This window comes from Actinia tenebrosa, unplaced genomic scaffold (genome assembly GCF_029948245.1).
Source record: "Actinia tenebrosa isolate PJP-AT-01 unplaced genomic scaffold, QUT_ActTen_1.0 PGA_scaffold2__45_contigs__length_23673736, whole genome shotgun sequence".
NCBI lineage: Eukaryota > Metazoa > Cnidaria > Anthozoa > Actiniaria > Actiniidae > Actinia > Actinia tenebrosa.
In genome coordinates, this window is record NW_028292579.1 from 3,740,665 (window position 1) to 3,758,641 (window position 17,977).

A 17,977-nucleotide genomic window follows, 5' to 3' on the forward strand; every position below is an offset into this window, starting at 1 on the left:
GTTCCTTCTTTTGCGACCCATCGCGTTTTACAATAGGCTTGTGTTCAACCACTTGAATACAGTTCACTCATATTTTCGCCATACAAAATTGTGGGAAGAAAAAACGAAAGAAAGAGGTAAAAAAATGAAAGTAAGACCGGATTTCCTGTCTACCAGGTATAAATTAAGGGGAAAGGAGAAAAGAAAGGAAATTTAAAAAAAGGTTCTCATTCATTCCCATTTATTCATTCATTCATTTTTTCATTCAGTGAACTAAAATAAATTCTCTTGAGCCTGCGAATTGTTGTCAGCGTATTACCTATTCCCAGTCCCCACTGTCCGACTTGACCACAACATCAACATCAACATTGTTTATGAGGGAAGTAATTTTCCTCCTCAAATTTTTTGAATCAAAAAACTCTATATCCAACTTCCTATCTCTTAATCAGCTTCTATAGGATGCAGTCTTTTGTTGAGACAGAAGTCGAGAAGTTTTATCGAACTACACAGCTACGTGAGCCTCCAATAAAAAACCCGTTCAAACATCGTTTGCATCTGACATGGAGCAAAAAAATTGAGGTAAAATCTTATCTTTACGATCTCTTTCTTTCTTCTTCGCACAATTTTAGACTCATTCGTATATTTAAATGAAAAAATATATATCTAAAATAAGCTGAGGTTTTAGGTTATTCCGTATGTAGCGTTCATAAATTTTAATATCGTGCTATTGCCATTTTTTAAGGGAATTTTGGCAGGTCTTTGGAATTATTTTTAGAAGCTGACTACGCATATAAACGCAGAAATACTTGTGTTTCAGCTGATTTATTAACTATCCCGTGAAGAAAGGTTTGAAACTGTAAAGTTAATAAGCTTCAATGTTTGTATTAAAGATTGGAAACAGTATAGAAATGTCGGTGTGTTGGTGTTGTGGCTTTCAGCAAAAGAGATATATATATTTCGCAACGAACTCTAATTTGTTATTTTGAATTTTTCACGATTTCTTAATTCCTTTGTTAATAAAATTTGTTAATATATTTTTTTCAATTTAACAGCTATTTTCATTTAACTTTTACTTGTAAATTGTTCTATAAATCTTTACCAGGCATATCATAATATATAATTTGTTGTGGTATATGGCTTTATTCTTCTCTTATCATTAATTATTTATACCTTTAATTTGCATACTTACATTCTAAGCTTAATGGATAAGTTTAATCTCAACATGTAAAATTGTTGCACAACTTTAAACCACATTTAACGAGGGATAGATTTCTCAGAATTTTAACAGTCCTCTTTTGACATTACGCCATCATATTCCATGCCCAGAGAAGGCCAAGGTTTCGATTCTCAGCTAATAGAAGGATAGACCAATTTAGCATAAGCATAATGTGTTTTTATTTCAGACTAGGTGTCATTCCCTAGAGTATCATCTTATTTGTTTAACGTTTGCGCATGAGAACACACATGAATATGGATACTACACAAATGAATCTTTTTCTCAAGAGAATGACACATGGTCTAGAATGGGAAACTTTATGCCCAAGTTAAACAGGTCTTTTGAAAAGCATTTATATACGGAATGTTTGTTGCTGAGATATAGTAAAACCTCAATTTGTCAAACAGTCTAATAAACATGTCTCAATGCAGAAAATTATCTTTTTATAACTGATAAAGTAGGCAATTTAATTTTCCAGTTTAAGATGTGTAATTATTTCGAAAAATATCCTTAAAGGCTTATTTTCCATTATCACTAATTAAGCTGATTCATTTATCCTATCAAGTTTTTAAAAAATAATATTTGTCAGTTGTCTCCTTATTATCCTTACAGCATCTTACTTTTAAAATCTGTCTGACAAATTATTTTTTTGGACATTCAATTAGAGTAAGTCACAGCTGAGGATATATTAGAAAAATACTAGCTAGGACAATCCTGCATCTTAATTCCCTCATCTCCAACCCTTGCCTGTTGTGCTATAAATAATAACCTTGTATTGTCTACCATCATATAAAACCACTCTTCTAAGACTTGAATATTCATTTTCAGTATAATTTTAGACTTGAATATAGAGTTTCTCAGGCTGTGATTGGTTGAGCTACCGGTGTTCTAAGACGATAATCATCACTGGAGATTATGAGGTTTTCCAAACTTTTCAAGATTGGAAATAATTACTAAAAGGTTTTTTTAAATCCTCAATTTTGACTATTCTCTGATATTCAAGTCTAAAGATATCATACAAGAACAATTATTTCCCTCAGGCTCAGTGATTATTGTGATATTTACCTCGCTGCTTGAAGACTCACGGCTCGGTAAATATTCCACCGATAATCACTTTGCCTTTGGCCAATAATTGTTAAATATGGGACCGTTTATGGGTATGGGGGAGGGGGGGGGGGATGGTGGGATTTTGTGAACTGTAAGGTAAAAAAATGTATTGCCACTTCCCAACCTAAATTTTTTTAACATGGCCCTCTATTCAAACAGGATACATTTTTTAATGTGTCCCCCTAGATCCAACCAGTAAATAATGTATGTTCCCCTAAAGTTATGGTAACATATGTGTTAAAGAAATGAGATAGGTCACATGTATGAAGAATTCCACTGCTTTTTATCATGAAAAATAGAAATGTCCAATTCCCCCTTGGGATTACTGTGGTAGTTGCTATGACAACTAAATAAGCATTTTTTTGTTCTCTTTCAGCTATTTTTGGGTTTCTTGTTCATATTTCCCATTCGTTTTCCCATTTTTCTTATTGTTTTTGTGTCTGTGCTTTTTTGGAGTCTGGTGATAGCACATGGTGCAGATCGGTATGACTATAAAACACCTCTTCCAACCTGGAAAAGGTAATAAAATAATAATTTAATGTTAGTAAATAAATGTCTACAACTATCTAAATTATGAAGAATTATTCTCGTTTTAAATCATGGAATATATAATGCATAACACACTGATGAAGGCCTTGTTGAAGGACTGAAACCTGAGCTAAACCATTAAAATTTTTATTAAGTCAATGACCCTGGGGGGTACTCCCATATGTGGACTATACGGGGATGATCCGCTGAACAGGGTATGGTTTTTCGAGCTTCTTGTCATAAACAGGGCATGCAATTTCACTCAAGTTCCAAGTTCTTCCTGAGTTTCCTTTCATATTCAGGGTTTATCCTTTTGTATTGACCGAAACTGGTTAATATGGTCTTCAAAAAGCGATACGCGAGCTGGCATGATAATTGAAACCGTGCAATAAATTATATCTTTTATCATAAACAGGGTCTACAAATTTGAGTTTTTTATCATAAACAGGGTACCCCTTTCAGAATCCCAGCGGAACATCCCTACTCAAATCCTGGCAGAGTACCCCCCCCCCCCCCTGGGTCAATGACGCACCTTTAAATATAATATAAAAGGAATTTGAAGCTCTATATTTATTAACTGTTAAAATTATTGCATGGAGAATGTGAACTAAACTTAAAAAAATTCTGCTGCTTATTTTAAACCTTAAAGTACAATTTGTTAAATCACTTACATGTAAGGCACAGTCTGGGTTAAACTGGGTAGTCATGTAGTTTATGACACACATGCATGTTTGTCCACAATAGTTGGATTTACATCAAACAGTTGAGAGTTGATATATTGCTTTGATAATGAATCATTTCAGCCAAAAGATCTTCCAGTAACAGTCATGTCCTGCAAATGGCCTATTGGCTGACTGTTCTGACTGGGTAATCAGTTGACCAATCTATTGCCACCATTTGGCTGGTAGCTGGAACAATGTAATCTTTGAGTTAATCATCTATTACCGTTAATAGCACTGTCTTTTTTATGTCATTTATATATTTCTGGTTTGGATCTAGCTTCTCATAACTAACATAAAAAAAAACAAAAAACATTTCAGCTTTAATTTTTTGTTTTCTTTCTACCCTTCAATTGATAACCATAGAAAGATGAAGAAAGTCTTGCAGCTTCACACCAGATTGCTACTTTATATCAGCGGCTTTCATAAAGTGCGAATAAAAGGAAAGTTAGCCTCGCCAGAGGAGGCTCCCATCGTTGTGTTCGCTCCTCATTCATCATTCATGGATACCTTGTTGTTGAGTGTAGTTGAAATGGTACCTTCTGGGTTATCGAAAATAGAAAACCTGCAAAGCCCAATTACTGCACGTAAGCATTATAAAGATATATAACATCTGCCCTATCCCCTTGAGATTTCTGTGGTAGTTGCTATTACAACTAAATAAACCTCTTTTATCCCTTTCAGTTTTTTTTTGGGTTTCTTTTTCATATTTCCTATCCATGTTCCCATTTCTTTCACCTGTTTGGCTTTTCTCTTTCACATTTCCTATCCATATTCACATTTATTTCAGCTGATTTTTTTATTTTTTGTTTTGTTCATATTTCCCATCCACTTTCCCATTTTGTAATTGCTTTTTTTATTGACAGATGTGTACCTTGTTTTTACAACCTTGGTACTAATTTTTTGCACTGTCCACTTTTATAAAAATCTCACTACCCCTGTTAGGATAAGGATTGCAATTTCCAACGGTCGAGTGTTTGTTGGCTGTACACCACCTTACCAATAATCGGCCATTAGCAATATTTTTTTCTAATTATACTTTTTCTGTGATTATATTATTGTTTTGTTGATTTCTAGCCCTGTTAATGGCAATAGAGTCAATTGGTGTCAGAAGAGAGTGCCCTAAATCAAGGGTGCAGTCTCTTGAAGATGTCAAATACAGAACACTGACAACAAGAGGACAGTGGCCTCATCTGCTGATCTGTCCTGAAGGTAAAATATGTTTACTAAATATTAGACAAATTATATATTGTACAGGTAATTTGTTATGTCAAAGAAAACCATCAAACATTTGTGAATTAATCAGATTGATACTCCTCTACCAGTTAAGATACATGGCCAATGTGCTACTAACCTTCTATTGATACTCGTACTGAACCCTGTTACTCCTGCTGACACTGTACCAACACCCTACTAACACCCTATTGATACTCTACTGACATCCTACTAGCACTCTACCAGCACCCTACTAACACCCTATTGATACTCTACTGACATCTTACTAACACTCTACCAATGTCCTACTAACATCCTATTGATACTCAGTCTACTGACATCCTACTAACACTCTACCAATATACTACTAACACCCTATTGATACTCTACTCTGACATCCTACTGACACTCTACCAACACCTAACTAACACCCTATTGATACTCTACTGACATCCTACTAACACTCTACCAATGTCCTGCTAACATCCTATTGATACTCTACTGACATCCTGCTGACACTCTACCAACACCCTACTAACACCCTATTGATTAGTAGGATGTCAGTAGAGTATCAATAGGGTGTCAGTAGGGTGTTGGTAGAGTGTTAGTAGGATGTCAGTAGAGTATCAATAGGGTGTCAGTAGGGTGTTGGTAGAGTGTTAGTAGGATGTCAGTAGAGTATCAATAGGGTGTCAGTAGGGTGTTGGTAGAGTGTTAGTAGGATGTCAGTAGAGTATCAATAGGGTGTTAGTAAGATGTTGGTAGAGTGTTAGTAGGATGTTGGTAGAGTGTTAGTAGGATGTCAGTAGAGTATCAATAGGGTGTCAGTAGGGTGTTGGTAGAGTGTTAGTAGGATGTCAGTAGAGTATCAATAGGGTGTCAGTAGGGTGTTGGTAGAGTGTTAGTAGGATGTCAGTAGAGTATCAATAGGGTGTCAGTAGGGTGTTGGTAGAGTGTTAGTAGGATGTCAGTAGAGTATCAATAGGGTGTTAGTAAGATGTTGGTAGAGTGTTAGTAGGATGTTGGTAGAGTGTTAGTAGGATGTCAGTAGAGTATCAATAGGGTGTCAGTAGGATGTTGGTAGAGTGTTAGTAGGATGTCAGTAGAGTATCAATAGGGTGTCAGTAGGATGTTGGTAGAGTGTTGGATACTCTACTGACATCCTACTAACACTCTACCAACATCCTACTGACACCCTATTGATACTCTACTGACATCCTACTAACACTCTACCAACATCCTACTGACACCATATTGATACTCTACTGACATCCTACTAACACTCTACCAACATCCTACTAACACTCTACCAACATCTTACTAACACCCTATTGATACTCTACTGACATCCTACTAACACTCTACCAGCACCCTACTGACACCCTATTGATAATCTACTGATATCCTACTAACACTCTACCAACACCCTACTGAAACCCTATTGATACTCTACTGACATCCTACTAACACTCTACCAACACCCTACTGACACCCTATTGATACTCTACTGACATCCTACTAACACTCTACCAACATCCTACTGACACCCTATTGATACTCTACTAACATCCTACTATTAACACTCTACCAACATCCTACTGACACCCTATTGATACTCTACTGACATCCTGCTGACACTCTACCAACACCCTACTGACACCCTATTGATACTCTACTGACATCCTACTAACACTCTACCAACACCCTACTGACACCCTATTGATACTCTACTGACATCCTACTAACACTCTACCAACATCCTACTGACACCCTATTGATACTCTACTGACATCCTACTATTAACACTCTACCAACATCCTACTGACACCCTATTGATACTCTACTCACATCCTACTAACACTCTACCAACACCCTACTCACACGCTATTGATACTCTACTGACATCCTATTAACACTCTACCAACACCCTACTGACACCCTATTGATACTCTACTGACATCCTACTAACACTCTACCAACATCCTACTGACACCCTATTGATACTCTACTGACATCCTACTAACACTCTACCAACATCCTACTGACACCCTATTGATACTCTACTGACATCCTACTAACACTCTACCAACACCCTACTAACACGCTATTGATACTCTACTGTCTGAGGACACTCTTCGAATGCCCTACTATCACCCTATTTATGCTTTATGATTTATGACATTTATTTATGTTTTCTTTTTTAGGAACATGTACCAATAGAAGTGCACTCATTAGATTCAAAGCAGGTAAATATGATGTTCATGCCAATTAATATGTGACTAGAGTTAAAGTGAGCAAGAGTCAAAATATTGTGTGGGTGGGTGGGTGTGTAGAAGGGGATACCAGGGAGGGGGGGGGGGGTTCAGTGTTAAATACAATCATATTGATCTCTCTCATGGGTACATGGATGCATTCTGTTTCAGGGGCATTCATACCTGGTTGTCCAGTCCAGCCAATCTGTGTCAAATACATCAGTAAACCAGTGAGTACAAAATCAAGATTGTTAATTCTGTGATCATAGTAAAAGGCAAAGTTCATGACTATTGAGATTGATAGAGCCTACACCAACTACATGATTGTGTATAGAGCCCATTAGTTCAACTAGTGCATTTTCTGTAGTCTCAATTCACTCACCAATTTCCTTTCATAGTCACCTGGGTGAAAGTTCATTAGTTCTGGTGCCAGTTTCTTGCAGTTTCACACATTGTTTATACATGAATAATTTTTAACGTCAAATTTGATTTGGTTTGATAGGATATCTATTCCTGGGTGTATGATGGACCAACTGGGTGAGTAAATAGCTTCTGTTAAGCCCACAGTTGAAGGTCAACAGGTCTCAGTGTTTCTAAATGAAACAGTAATGATAAAAGGGTAAATTATACACAGTGAAAAGATGAAGAAAAAATGAAAAAACTAGGAAGAGTAAAAAAGCAACTTACTCCAACAAAGGACTAGTGTCATTACCCTTTTATTATTACAAGTCTCAATAAAGGTCACTTTGCTTTCTCTCCAGATTGCACCTTTTCATGATGATCATGTGTCAGCTGTATCACGAAGCCGAGCTGGAGCTGTTGCCTATCAGGACACCAACACAAAAGGTACGTAGGCTTGTTGCCATGGAAACATGTCTCACTTGACAGTAGAATTCTGTATTCTTCAGAAACAAGAAAGTATTCTCTTCTTTATCTTCCTATTGAGTTTGCTAAACCCCATTCTTTCTCTTGGTATTTGTCATCTTGATTATAGTAATGATAATAATTATTAGATAATAATTGAATATTAATAATTACTATTAGTTGATTTATTCCTTTTCCTTCTTCCTTTCCTTCGTGTATATCCTACTTGCATTCACTTTTAAACATCATTTTAATATCAAGTTTCTTTTTGTCATTTTTATTGCTTTTAGGAGCTTGAGAACCCTAAGTTGTTTGCAGATAATGTGAGAGAAGAAATGGCAAGGTAAGAACAAGTCATAGCCAGATAATTTCTTGACACTAGAGATTATAATTAATCATGGGTCATGGGTTTGAGCCTTGGCAGCTGGATCAACACTCAGGGTCTTAATAATTGAGGAGAAAGTGCTGCCTTCATATGTAATTTCATCTACAAATGGTTAGCCTTTCAAGTGGCGCGGATGACCACTTTAAATGGTGGTCCCATCTCTCCAGACTTCATCATGATTACTAACCAATATTGGAGGGAGGTAAAAAAAGACCCTCCCACTGAGGACGTTAAGAAATCCTGGCAGTGACCATCCCAGTCATGTCACATTAACCACTTAATAATTGTAAGTGCCTTTGAATATGTACGTAGTAAGGGCGCTATATAAATCACAAATCATTACATTATGACACTGTTTTATGAATTGTTTTTGTATATTTAGATGCCTTGGTGTCCCTACAACAGGGCACTCCTTTGAAGACTGCATCCTGATGAGTAAAGCAAGTGAACTGGGCCTACCTGATGATGTGGCTATAGTTGAATATCAGAGCCTTTCGAAAACACTTGGGTAACAATGAACAACATTCAATTATACCTGTTGCAAGGGTAGGCCATTTTAGCAGTTGAGCATGATTGAAATATGATTGAACAATTATGACCAACCTGTGCTCAGCTGCTAGAATGAGTGATGACTTTGCCTTTGTATCCCATGTTCATGTAAAGGGGCCAAACTGACTTTGAGAGGGTTTGATGACCTGATGATGACACAAATTACACGTTATGCTACGAACTGCTCTTTCTTAACAAATGAGCTTTTTTCAAGCAACGCATAAGCTTCCTTTGCATGAATGTAGGGGTGACCTCTATTCTAGGTCTATTATCTAATTGCTCATCTTAGGGTGTTCCCTGAACAAATAAAATAAAAGACTTGTACATGTCCCTAGAATGGGCCTCCATGCAATTGATGTTTAAGTAGAGACTGCACTTGAGCAGAGCTTGTTTGTCTGGGTAGGACAAGGACTAACTGCAGACTATCCTAAAAAGTAGGGGGGGGGGGGGCTAAGATTGGAAAATACTAGGGACTAGTATGGAAAAAGTGGGGCCTAAGATTGGAAAATCTCTGCAGTCCTTGTAAGTTAACACTATCAAAATATTTGCATTGGAAGGCCGACTAATAATTTTTATTTGCAACATGTCTTTTGTGGTCTGTTCTGAAATATTAATCTTTGTTACTTGGCCTAATTTAGTAATTTTTTTCACAGGATAAATTTAGATTACATGAAAGACCAGCTTGAGACGTTTGCTGTGATAGATACTGATAAAGATGGTATCATTACACTTGATGACTATGCCAAGTACCATGATCTGCCAATTTGTAGTCCACTTAAACTACTCTTCTCTGCATTTGATCCTGTAAGTGATGTAAAGATAGTCAGTGCCATTCTAGCTGCTTAAGCACTATGTACCCAATCAAATATGACTGATGATAGTTGACAATGTACAGTTGACTGATGAACTTTGATTGATCATGCTTGACTGATCAAAATTTAGCTGCAGAAAACTGGCTGATATTGGCAATGATGGAGACTGTTATCTAATACGCTGTTAATGATCATCAACAATGGTTGGTTGACTGGGTTGTAGGGTGTTGGTGGGGTGTTGGTCGGGTGATGGTCGGGTGTTGGTAGGTAGGGTGTTGGTCAGGTGTTGGTCGGGTGTTGGTCGGGTGTTGGTAGGTAGGGTGTTGGTCAGGTGTTGGTAGGTAGGGTGTTGCTCAGGTGTTGGTCGGATGTTGGTAGGTAGAGTGTTGGTTGGGTGTTGGTCGGTTGTTGATCAGGTGTTGGTCAGGTGTTGGTCAGGTGTTGGTCAGGTGCTGGTAGGGTGTTGGTTGGGTGTTGGTTGGGTGTTGGTAGGGTGTTGGCAGGGTGTTGGCAGGGTGCTGGTCAGGTGTTGGTAGGGTGTTGGTCAGGTGTTGGTAGGGTGTTGGTTGGGTGTTGGTAGGTAGGGTGTTGGCAGGGTGTTGGTCAAGAGTTGTTGAGGTGCTGGTAGGGTGTTGGTTGGGTGTTGGTAGGTAGGGTGTTGGCAGGGTGTTGGTCAGGAGTTGTTGAGGTGCTGGTAGGGTGTTGGTTGGGTGTTGGTAGGGTATTAATAGGGTGTTGGTAGAGTGTTGTATTCCTAGGTTGTCAGTAGGGTGTTGGCAGGTTGTCAGTAGGGTGTTGGCAGGTTGTCAGTAGGGTGTTGGTAGGTTGTCAGTAGGGTGTTGGTGTAGGTTGTCAGTAGGGTGTTGGTAGGTTGTCAGTAGGGTGTTGGTGTAGGGTGTTGGTAGAGTGTTGTTAAGTTGTCATTAGAGTGTGGTAGGGCATTGGTATTACTAGGGTGTTGTTAGGATGCCAGTAGGGTGTTGTTAGGGTGTCAGTAGGACGTTGGTAAGGTATTGGTAGTATTTTGGTAGGTTGCAGGTAGGTTACTATTCTGATCATTGCCCACTGGTTGGAGGAGTATATATTAATATACTTGTACCAGTGGTGCATATTGCCTATCTGCCTAATAGTCACTGATTTTGCACCATTGTCTCTGATAACAGCAAAACTCTGGTCAGGTGACATTCCTTCAATATCTGATTGGAAGTACTTGCTTGAAGAGAATGGCATCACAGGGAAAATTGTACAACAACACATTAAGGGTATGTATCATAACCATAGCTAAACAAAATAAGTAATGGTTCATTTGGGAATCAAGAGTGCATTTTTGTTCAGATCAAAATACCATGGAGCAGGCCATTGACACATGGTGTGGAGAACTTTGCCTAAATTGATCTGTCCATCTAATCAAGTTGCAAGCCTCACAATCTTATTTTTATTTCAAAGATGTTGCACAAATACAGCAAGCCTGGGAAGAAGATGGCATCAGTTATCCAGCAGAAGATAATAGACTGTGCGCTGCAGTGTATTGATGATATGTTTGCTAACAATAATTATGTCATGAGCAGAAATGGTAAGAAATTGATATGGATAGCAATGATTTCAAGGGAGTTACCTAGCTAGCCAGTACGTAGCAAGAGAGCCTAGGTAGCAAGCAGTTTATTTAATGTATTCATTAACAAAAATGAATCCCACCTAATACAATAAAATAGATATAATGACAATAGAATACAATAGGTTTTTCTGTGAATACATTACATCAACTGAGTACTACATATAGGTTCTCCCAGTATATAACATCCAATTTAAATTTACACTATAATTATTTTGACAAACTCGAAGAGGGGTGGATATAGTCACACACTACACTCCCTTGCTCCCCCTTGCTACACCTTATGCAGTCACTCAGTCTTGTTTTAAAGGAAAACATGAAATAATTTTATGCCTGTCCAATGTTTTTTTCCACAGATGAACTGAATGAATTTCTTTCATTTCATTCTGAATTTACTGTGCTACTTTCATTGTTGGAGAACATGGATTCTAGTGAAGCTGCATAATAATGCTGTGGCCATTATTGGTATACAACAAATTGGAAAAAAACATTGTTAGGTTGAAAAAGCTCATCAAAGCAAAGAACGGGGTGTGTTCTGGGTAAACAGTTTTGCACCTCTCAACATTGATTCAAGTTACCAAACAAAGTATTTTGTCACTCTTGAATGTGTCAGTATGCAAACACTCAATGCACAGGAATATCAACTAACCTAGAATACCGTCTCAATTAGCTTCACTTTTCGACCCAACGGTTTTTTAATTTACTGTATGTCAGTGCATTTAACTAAAGGTCCTAATCACAATTACCTCAACCTTCACAAGTGAGGGCCAATCGAAAAATTAATGGAAACAAATTGAATTCAAAAATAACTTTTTTATGATATATATACGTGCATGGTGGGCTGCATTGATTACAGCGCTTTTGTAAATACTCCCTGTCCACCCAGCTCCCCATTTCTTTTATGAAATTTTGCAAGAATTAAGCCCCCCTCAAATCTCAGCTCGGCAGCTTTTATATTGGCGTTTGTTTAGTTTTGAATCTTTAGTGAGATTTTTTTACTGATTTCATAACAGTTTCAAAGGCCCAGCATGATTATATAAATTAGATATTGAAATCGAAATTTAAATGGAAGTATTGGAAAATCAATTTCTATTTAGCAATAACGTTTGCATTGGGGTAGTACAGTTCATTAGGAAATTTAATCTAGAAATTTTGTTTGACATATGGTTTTCACTGGTTTAATTTGGGTACACTTAACTCTTACTAGATATAAAGGCCCCATCCACACGTATCCGGAAATTTTTGTATCCGCAAATTATTTTTTGCAGATAAGAAAATGTTTGCGTCCACACGCAGCATATTCAAATTGTTTTCACCGTCCACAGGTATCCGTTTTCGTAAAATTTGAGGATATGGACACAAAAATTTGTATCCATAAAAAAAAATTGTGGATACAAAAATTTGCGGATACATGTGGACGGGGCCCTAATGTATTTCGTTCAAAAAAAGATATGAAAAATCCAGATTAATTTATACCATTTATTGTAGATATACAAATGAACTATAAAGCAATATCTAACTAATTAAAAGTAAAGCAGACTTTACATCATGAGTCTGATAACTATTTCTTATACAAATTGATCTACGAATTAAAAAGATGTGCTTAAGGTGGCTGCCTACTTTTGAACGTTCGATTTGAGCCCACGATGTGCGCGCGCTCAAAAACCGGTGAAAAATCTACAAGATTTTATTGAAGAACCATACGCGTTTTGAGCTTCAACAGGGCAAAACCCTCAAATTTTGCACGGGACACTATATTTTTGATAGCTCATTCGAAAAAACTCCTAAAAATCAAGGTTATATCGACATTTTAGGAAAAGTTTAAATCAGGAACACGTGAAAAAATAGATTTTTGTATAGATTTTTGTTCGACTTTATGAGAATTTTTAAGAGCACCGAAACTACAAAATATGACAAATCAATGTATCTCTCTGTCTTTTTGTCGAAAATATCCATGTATTATTGTAGAATGATTGACTAGCCTTCATTCGTGCAATCATATAGTCTGCAAATAACTATTATCTTATGAATCTTAAATTTTTTTCTAATCACTTCCGGTGGCGCAATTTTTACTCCAAAAGCTCGTGCGTAGGCTCCCATTAATTGCTGATTATCTCGAAAACGAGCTCGGGACACCCTATTTTTCTTTCCAGATTTGGAATCAGCATTAAATTTCAATTCGGAAAATCGAAGTTTTAAGAAAAGCTTAAATCAATTTCCAAAAGTAGGCAGTCACCTTAAAATCAATATGCTTTAATACTAAAATGTAAATAAAAATATCATCATCAATAAACGTTTTTATCTCTTAGAATTTGAACATCAATAAGAATGGGTTTAATACTAAATGTAGTCTAATTCATAAGCATGTATACACTCAATTGAAGAATCGTTGTCGGGTTCAGAAACATAGAACATAGAAGCTGAGACCGAAATGGCACATGGGAATTAGATTAGACGCATGCTGTGACTGGCGACCCGTGGCATCGTCCACTGTTTTTAATATGCGTTTGGCATTTTAAACCGACTACTGCATGGATAGCGCAAATGAATGAACTATAATATAATTATATCATTTCCCATGTGCCATTTCCGTCTCAGCTTCTATGTTCTATGTTTCTGAACCCGACAACGATTCTTCAATTGAGTGTATATGATCTTAATATTATTATATGCAGGTTATAAATCATAAAAATAATCATTGTCAATTTTAACTAGGTTTTTTATTTTTAATTAGAGTGCACCATATATTCATAAAAAGACTTCATGCACAAACTAGAAAGTTCAGTAGACCTCAGCAGACCGTAGACCTGCAAGACTTTGCACTAATTTGTACGATATTGTAAGTTACATTTTTCAATGATATATGGCATATGCACTTTAACTACAAAGCTTAATAGATAACACAACAAATTGCCTGTTTTCCATCTTTCATCTTAGCTGTCAAAGGGTACCCTGACAGAAGTGCTTAACTTTTACTTTAGCTAATATTTTAAAATTTTTTTTAAAAACTTAGCAAAAGTAAAATAGACAATATTACTGTATCCCGTGATTACAGACTCATTTACTCAGGATTAGCCTCGCTTCAGCATCAGAATATTCACAAATACCACAGTAATGCATGTCTTCAACAATACAAACACTTCAAAATTCCATTGACCTTAACTGGAACATTGAAACATTCCACACACAATTGAGACTAAGTACCCTGAGCATCAAAGAATCCTGTTTGCCGACCACTTACTATTACCTTACCATTACTTCACCGTCCGTATTTTACCTTTACCAAGCTGACCACTTACCAACCACTTACTGTATGGTGCAGATTGTTCTTTTTTATCAAATTGCTTATGTTAAGTTACCAAAGCAATCAGGGCCAGACGAAGAGTGAACAGCGCTATCCAATAAATAAATCCTTATTCAGTGGATAAGTCCATGCTGTTATCTGATAAATTTATCCAGTGGTCAGAATAGGATTTATCCGTAGGATAGTGCTATTCATCCTTCGTACAACCAAGCCCAGAAGTTACCCATCATTTTCATGGTTTATTTTTATAACAGCAGTTGACTGCATTGAATGCTGGACTCTATGGTGTCACCCTCAACTGAAAAAATAATGTTATACAAATTTGTATGCTAATGACTTGGTCATTTCATAATAATGCTTAACTGAAATATATTACCAGTATAACACTGTGCTATATATGTACTATTAACATGCATGTATAACATGATTCAATCTTTCAGATTGAATTCTTAATTTGTAGAAAAACAAAGCCAACAAATCTTATGATTTTTCTGTACTATGTTATTACTGCATGTCCATGAAGTTAGTTTTTAGGAATCTTCTGAAGAAAAATAGTACTAACTTTTAATGGATATTTAACTTCATCTCAATAGAAAACTTGTATCCTATTGTTCCCCCAATCAGCTACAACTACTTTTCCAGATTTTGTAACCACAGCACTTTGAGGGTTCATGAGATACCCTTCTGTTGTTCCTCTTGTACCGAAGACCATAAGCAGCTTTCCTTCTTGATCAAGCACCTTGATATCATGACGCCCTTTCTCACATATGAAAAGAAAACCATTCTTATCTGTTGATACATGGCAAGGACCACTGATTCTTTCATGATTAATAGAAGTGAGAGTGTGCAACAAGCTTCCATCCTCGAAAAAGAATTTGATGCAGTTATTTCTTGAGTCTGCTACTATGAACTGCCCTCTTGAATAAACTGCAGACAGAGGATTATTCAACTTTTCTTCTTCGTTCGATTCAAAAACTGAAATCAAGTCTCCGTTTGGGTTGAACACTTTGATAGCATTGTTGCCAGTGTCAGCAACAATGATTCTGTTCTTTTCGTCAACTGATAAGCCTAATGGGTAATAAAGCTCCTTGGTTCCCTTGCCTTCTTTGCCAAAACTTCTTATTGGCACATCACCTTCAAGACTTAAGATCTGCACCCTGGAGTTATAAGAATCAAGGACAACCAACGATCCATCTTTTAAGAACCCAGTCGCTGTTGGGCATCTGAACTCACCAAGATTTTTACCCTCTTGTCCAAAGACTTTCTTGACATTCCCCAATGAATCAAAAATCTGTACACGGTTGTTTTGTGATTCTGCAACCAAGATGTTTTCGTCTTCATCTACTGCCGCAAAACAAGGGCCAGACAATTCCCCTTCTCTTCCCCCCTTAGTACCAAAGCCATGGATTGCATGGTGGGTCATCATGTAGTCTCTTGAGACATAAACTGGCAGAGGTGTCTTCCAAGCTTGATTTTCTCTTATCGTGAGCAGAACTCTGTGGTTTCCTGGTTCTTGAGGAATGAATGAGGTTGCATATCTCCCATCTTGGAGGTCTGCCAGTGGTGTAAGATCTACTTCTTCACCTTTAGGATTGAATAGCTTAACTTTAACTTTATCTAAAGGACTGTAAGAAAGATTCCCATCCCTGTCCATGGTCATCAATTCAAGACCTGTCTCTTTTCCTTCAACGGCGATAGTTTTAGTTGTGAGTTTTGTGTTGCTAGGGATGGTATTGCTTGACAACACTGATGCTCTACTGATGCACCTTTTAAAATCTGTGATATCAAAGCTACAGTCAATAAATTCATTCACTTCAGGAGAGATCTCTTGGTAGGATTCATGGTTCAGTTCATCCATTCGCTTCAGTAGCTGCTCATTCCATGACAAAACTTGAGCTGGATTCTCACACAATAGAACCTCATTAGCAAACTGGCATGCACCTTCCAGCTTTAACTTTTCTAACTCCAGATACATTTTCTGTGCTTCTATTACTTTAAATCTCTGCGCCTTAGCTTCATCTAATTGCAAATACAACTCAGTGGCTTTCTGTTGAGTTGTATGTATTATTTCAGCAACTGTAGCTTCAACATGACAGGCAAGATCATGGTGGCGCTGCTCAATATTTGCATTTGTTGTGCCTATCTCTTCAATGGTCTTTTGGATATCCTTTGTCGTTATCTGTGTCGTCGCAAGCAATTTTCTGATTACATCCTTTTGTTCATTTGCAACATCATTCATCATTCCCATTTCATGGTTTCTGTGTTCAACAGCAAAGCAAACAGTACAAACGCACTTCTTACAGTCCTTGCAATACAGCTCGCACTCTTTGTCCAAGTGTTTCTCACAACTCATCATTGGAAATTCCCTCGCTTCCTTCTCAAACGAACCACTAGAAAACACACTAGAGTTCGCCTCTTCGAAGTCTTCATGCTCATCAACATCTCTTAATCTGTGAGTATCTCTAAAAAGAGACGATTCGTTATGCTCCTCATAACAAGAATCACAGAGAAACCTCCTGCAATCCAGACACTTCCATCTTGCGGCGATATTATCATCACAATTTGTACAAATGCAGACGTAAGCTTTTTCTTCTTCTGCCAGAGTTTCCATTATATTACGAACCAAGAAGTTATTTGGAAGTTTTTCCACCTCACTTTCTAGAAAAACGTTGGTCTTGCTCCTACATGTTGGACACAAAAGAGCACCCCTACAAGACCTCTTCGTATCTTCCAAGCACTTTTTACAGAAGGTATGAAAGCAAGGTAAGATCTTGGGGTCTTCGAAGGGATCTAGACATATAGAACAGATGAGTTCGTTACGAATTTTGTCAAAAGAAGACTGCGATTGCAGTCTAGAAGCCATGTTTTTGAGATTTTGGAGAAAATATCTCTTTTTTTCGGGGAATCCTGATCTTTCTTGGAAAACAAATCAAATAAGGGCATCATGACCATACATGGAAAACCTAACCATGCAGTTTGTCATGTTTTTCCCGCTTACCTGCTCACAGGTAGCCCAAGCTTGGTTTCTGTGGTGTCAGATGGTGTCATGTTATAAGGAAATGTATGGGGATTCATCATAAATTTCAATAAAACCAATGAAACGTGAAATAAAGCCTCGAAATTTTACCCGATCATTGAGAAATAACACTTCTTTCGCTCTGTGTGGTTATTTTTTGAATTTAGCCCGTTTTAAGGATTTTTCCCCCACCAAAAAAAAAACAAAAAAAACAACAACAAAAAAAAAACCGGGCTAAATTAAAAAAATAACTATGCAGAGCGAAAGAAGTGCTATTTCTCAATGAACGGGTAAAATTTCGAGGCTTTGTTTTACGTTTCAATGATTTTATTGAAATTTTATTGAAAAATGCTCAGAACAAACCAAGAAAAAATAAGAATAATATTCAAGGGCGGATCCAGGGTTTTTTTGAAGGGCGG

General features: G+C 37.1%; 2 protein-coding genes across 4 annotated transcripts; one reads left to right on the forward strand and one right to left on the reverse strand.

The window, feature by feature from the left end:
- Positions 1-307: 307 nt before the first annotated feature.
- On the forward strand, positions 308-14,149 carry LOC116302134 (lysophosphatidylcholine acyltransferase 2). 3 transcript variants are annotated; one of them, XM_089033762.1, is made up of 14 exons: positions 308-558; positions 2,679-2,821; positions 3,916-4,136; positions 4,627-4,761; positions 6,969-7,010; positions 7,188-7,246; positions 7,519-7,553; positions 7,778-7,862; positions 8,171-8,223; positions 8,648-8,773; positions 9,468-9,618; positions 10,790-10,888; positions 11,073-11,199; positions 11,595-14,149. In XM_089033762.1, exons 1-14 carry the CDS (start codon positions 439-441, stop codon positions 11,681-11,683), a joined length of 1,485 nt encoding a protein of 494 aa, XP_088889888.1. In that variant the 5' UTR covers positions 308-438; the 3' UTR covers positions 11,684-14,149. The 3 variants fall into 3 exon arrangements, with proteins under 3 accessions (XP_088889888.1, XP_088889890.1, XP_088889889.1); XM_089033764.1 differs by lacking the exon at positions 2,679-2,821 and having other exon boundaries at positions 431-558; XM_089033763.1 differs by lacking the exons at positions 308-558; positions 2,679-2,821 and adding an exon at positions 2,836-3,748.
- Positions 12,704-17,446, reverse strand: LOC116302128 (E3 ubiquitin-protein ligase TRIM45). The gene has a single exon (XM_089033761.1). It carries the CDS (start codon positions 17,403-17,405, stop codon positions 15,129-15,131), a length of 2,277 nt encoding a protein of 758 aa, XP_088889887.1. The 5' UTR covers positions 17,406-17,446; the 3' UTR covers positions 12,704-15,128.
- Between the last annotated feature and the right edge of the window lie 531 nt (positions 17,447-17,977).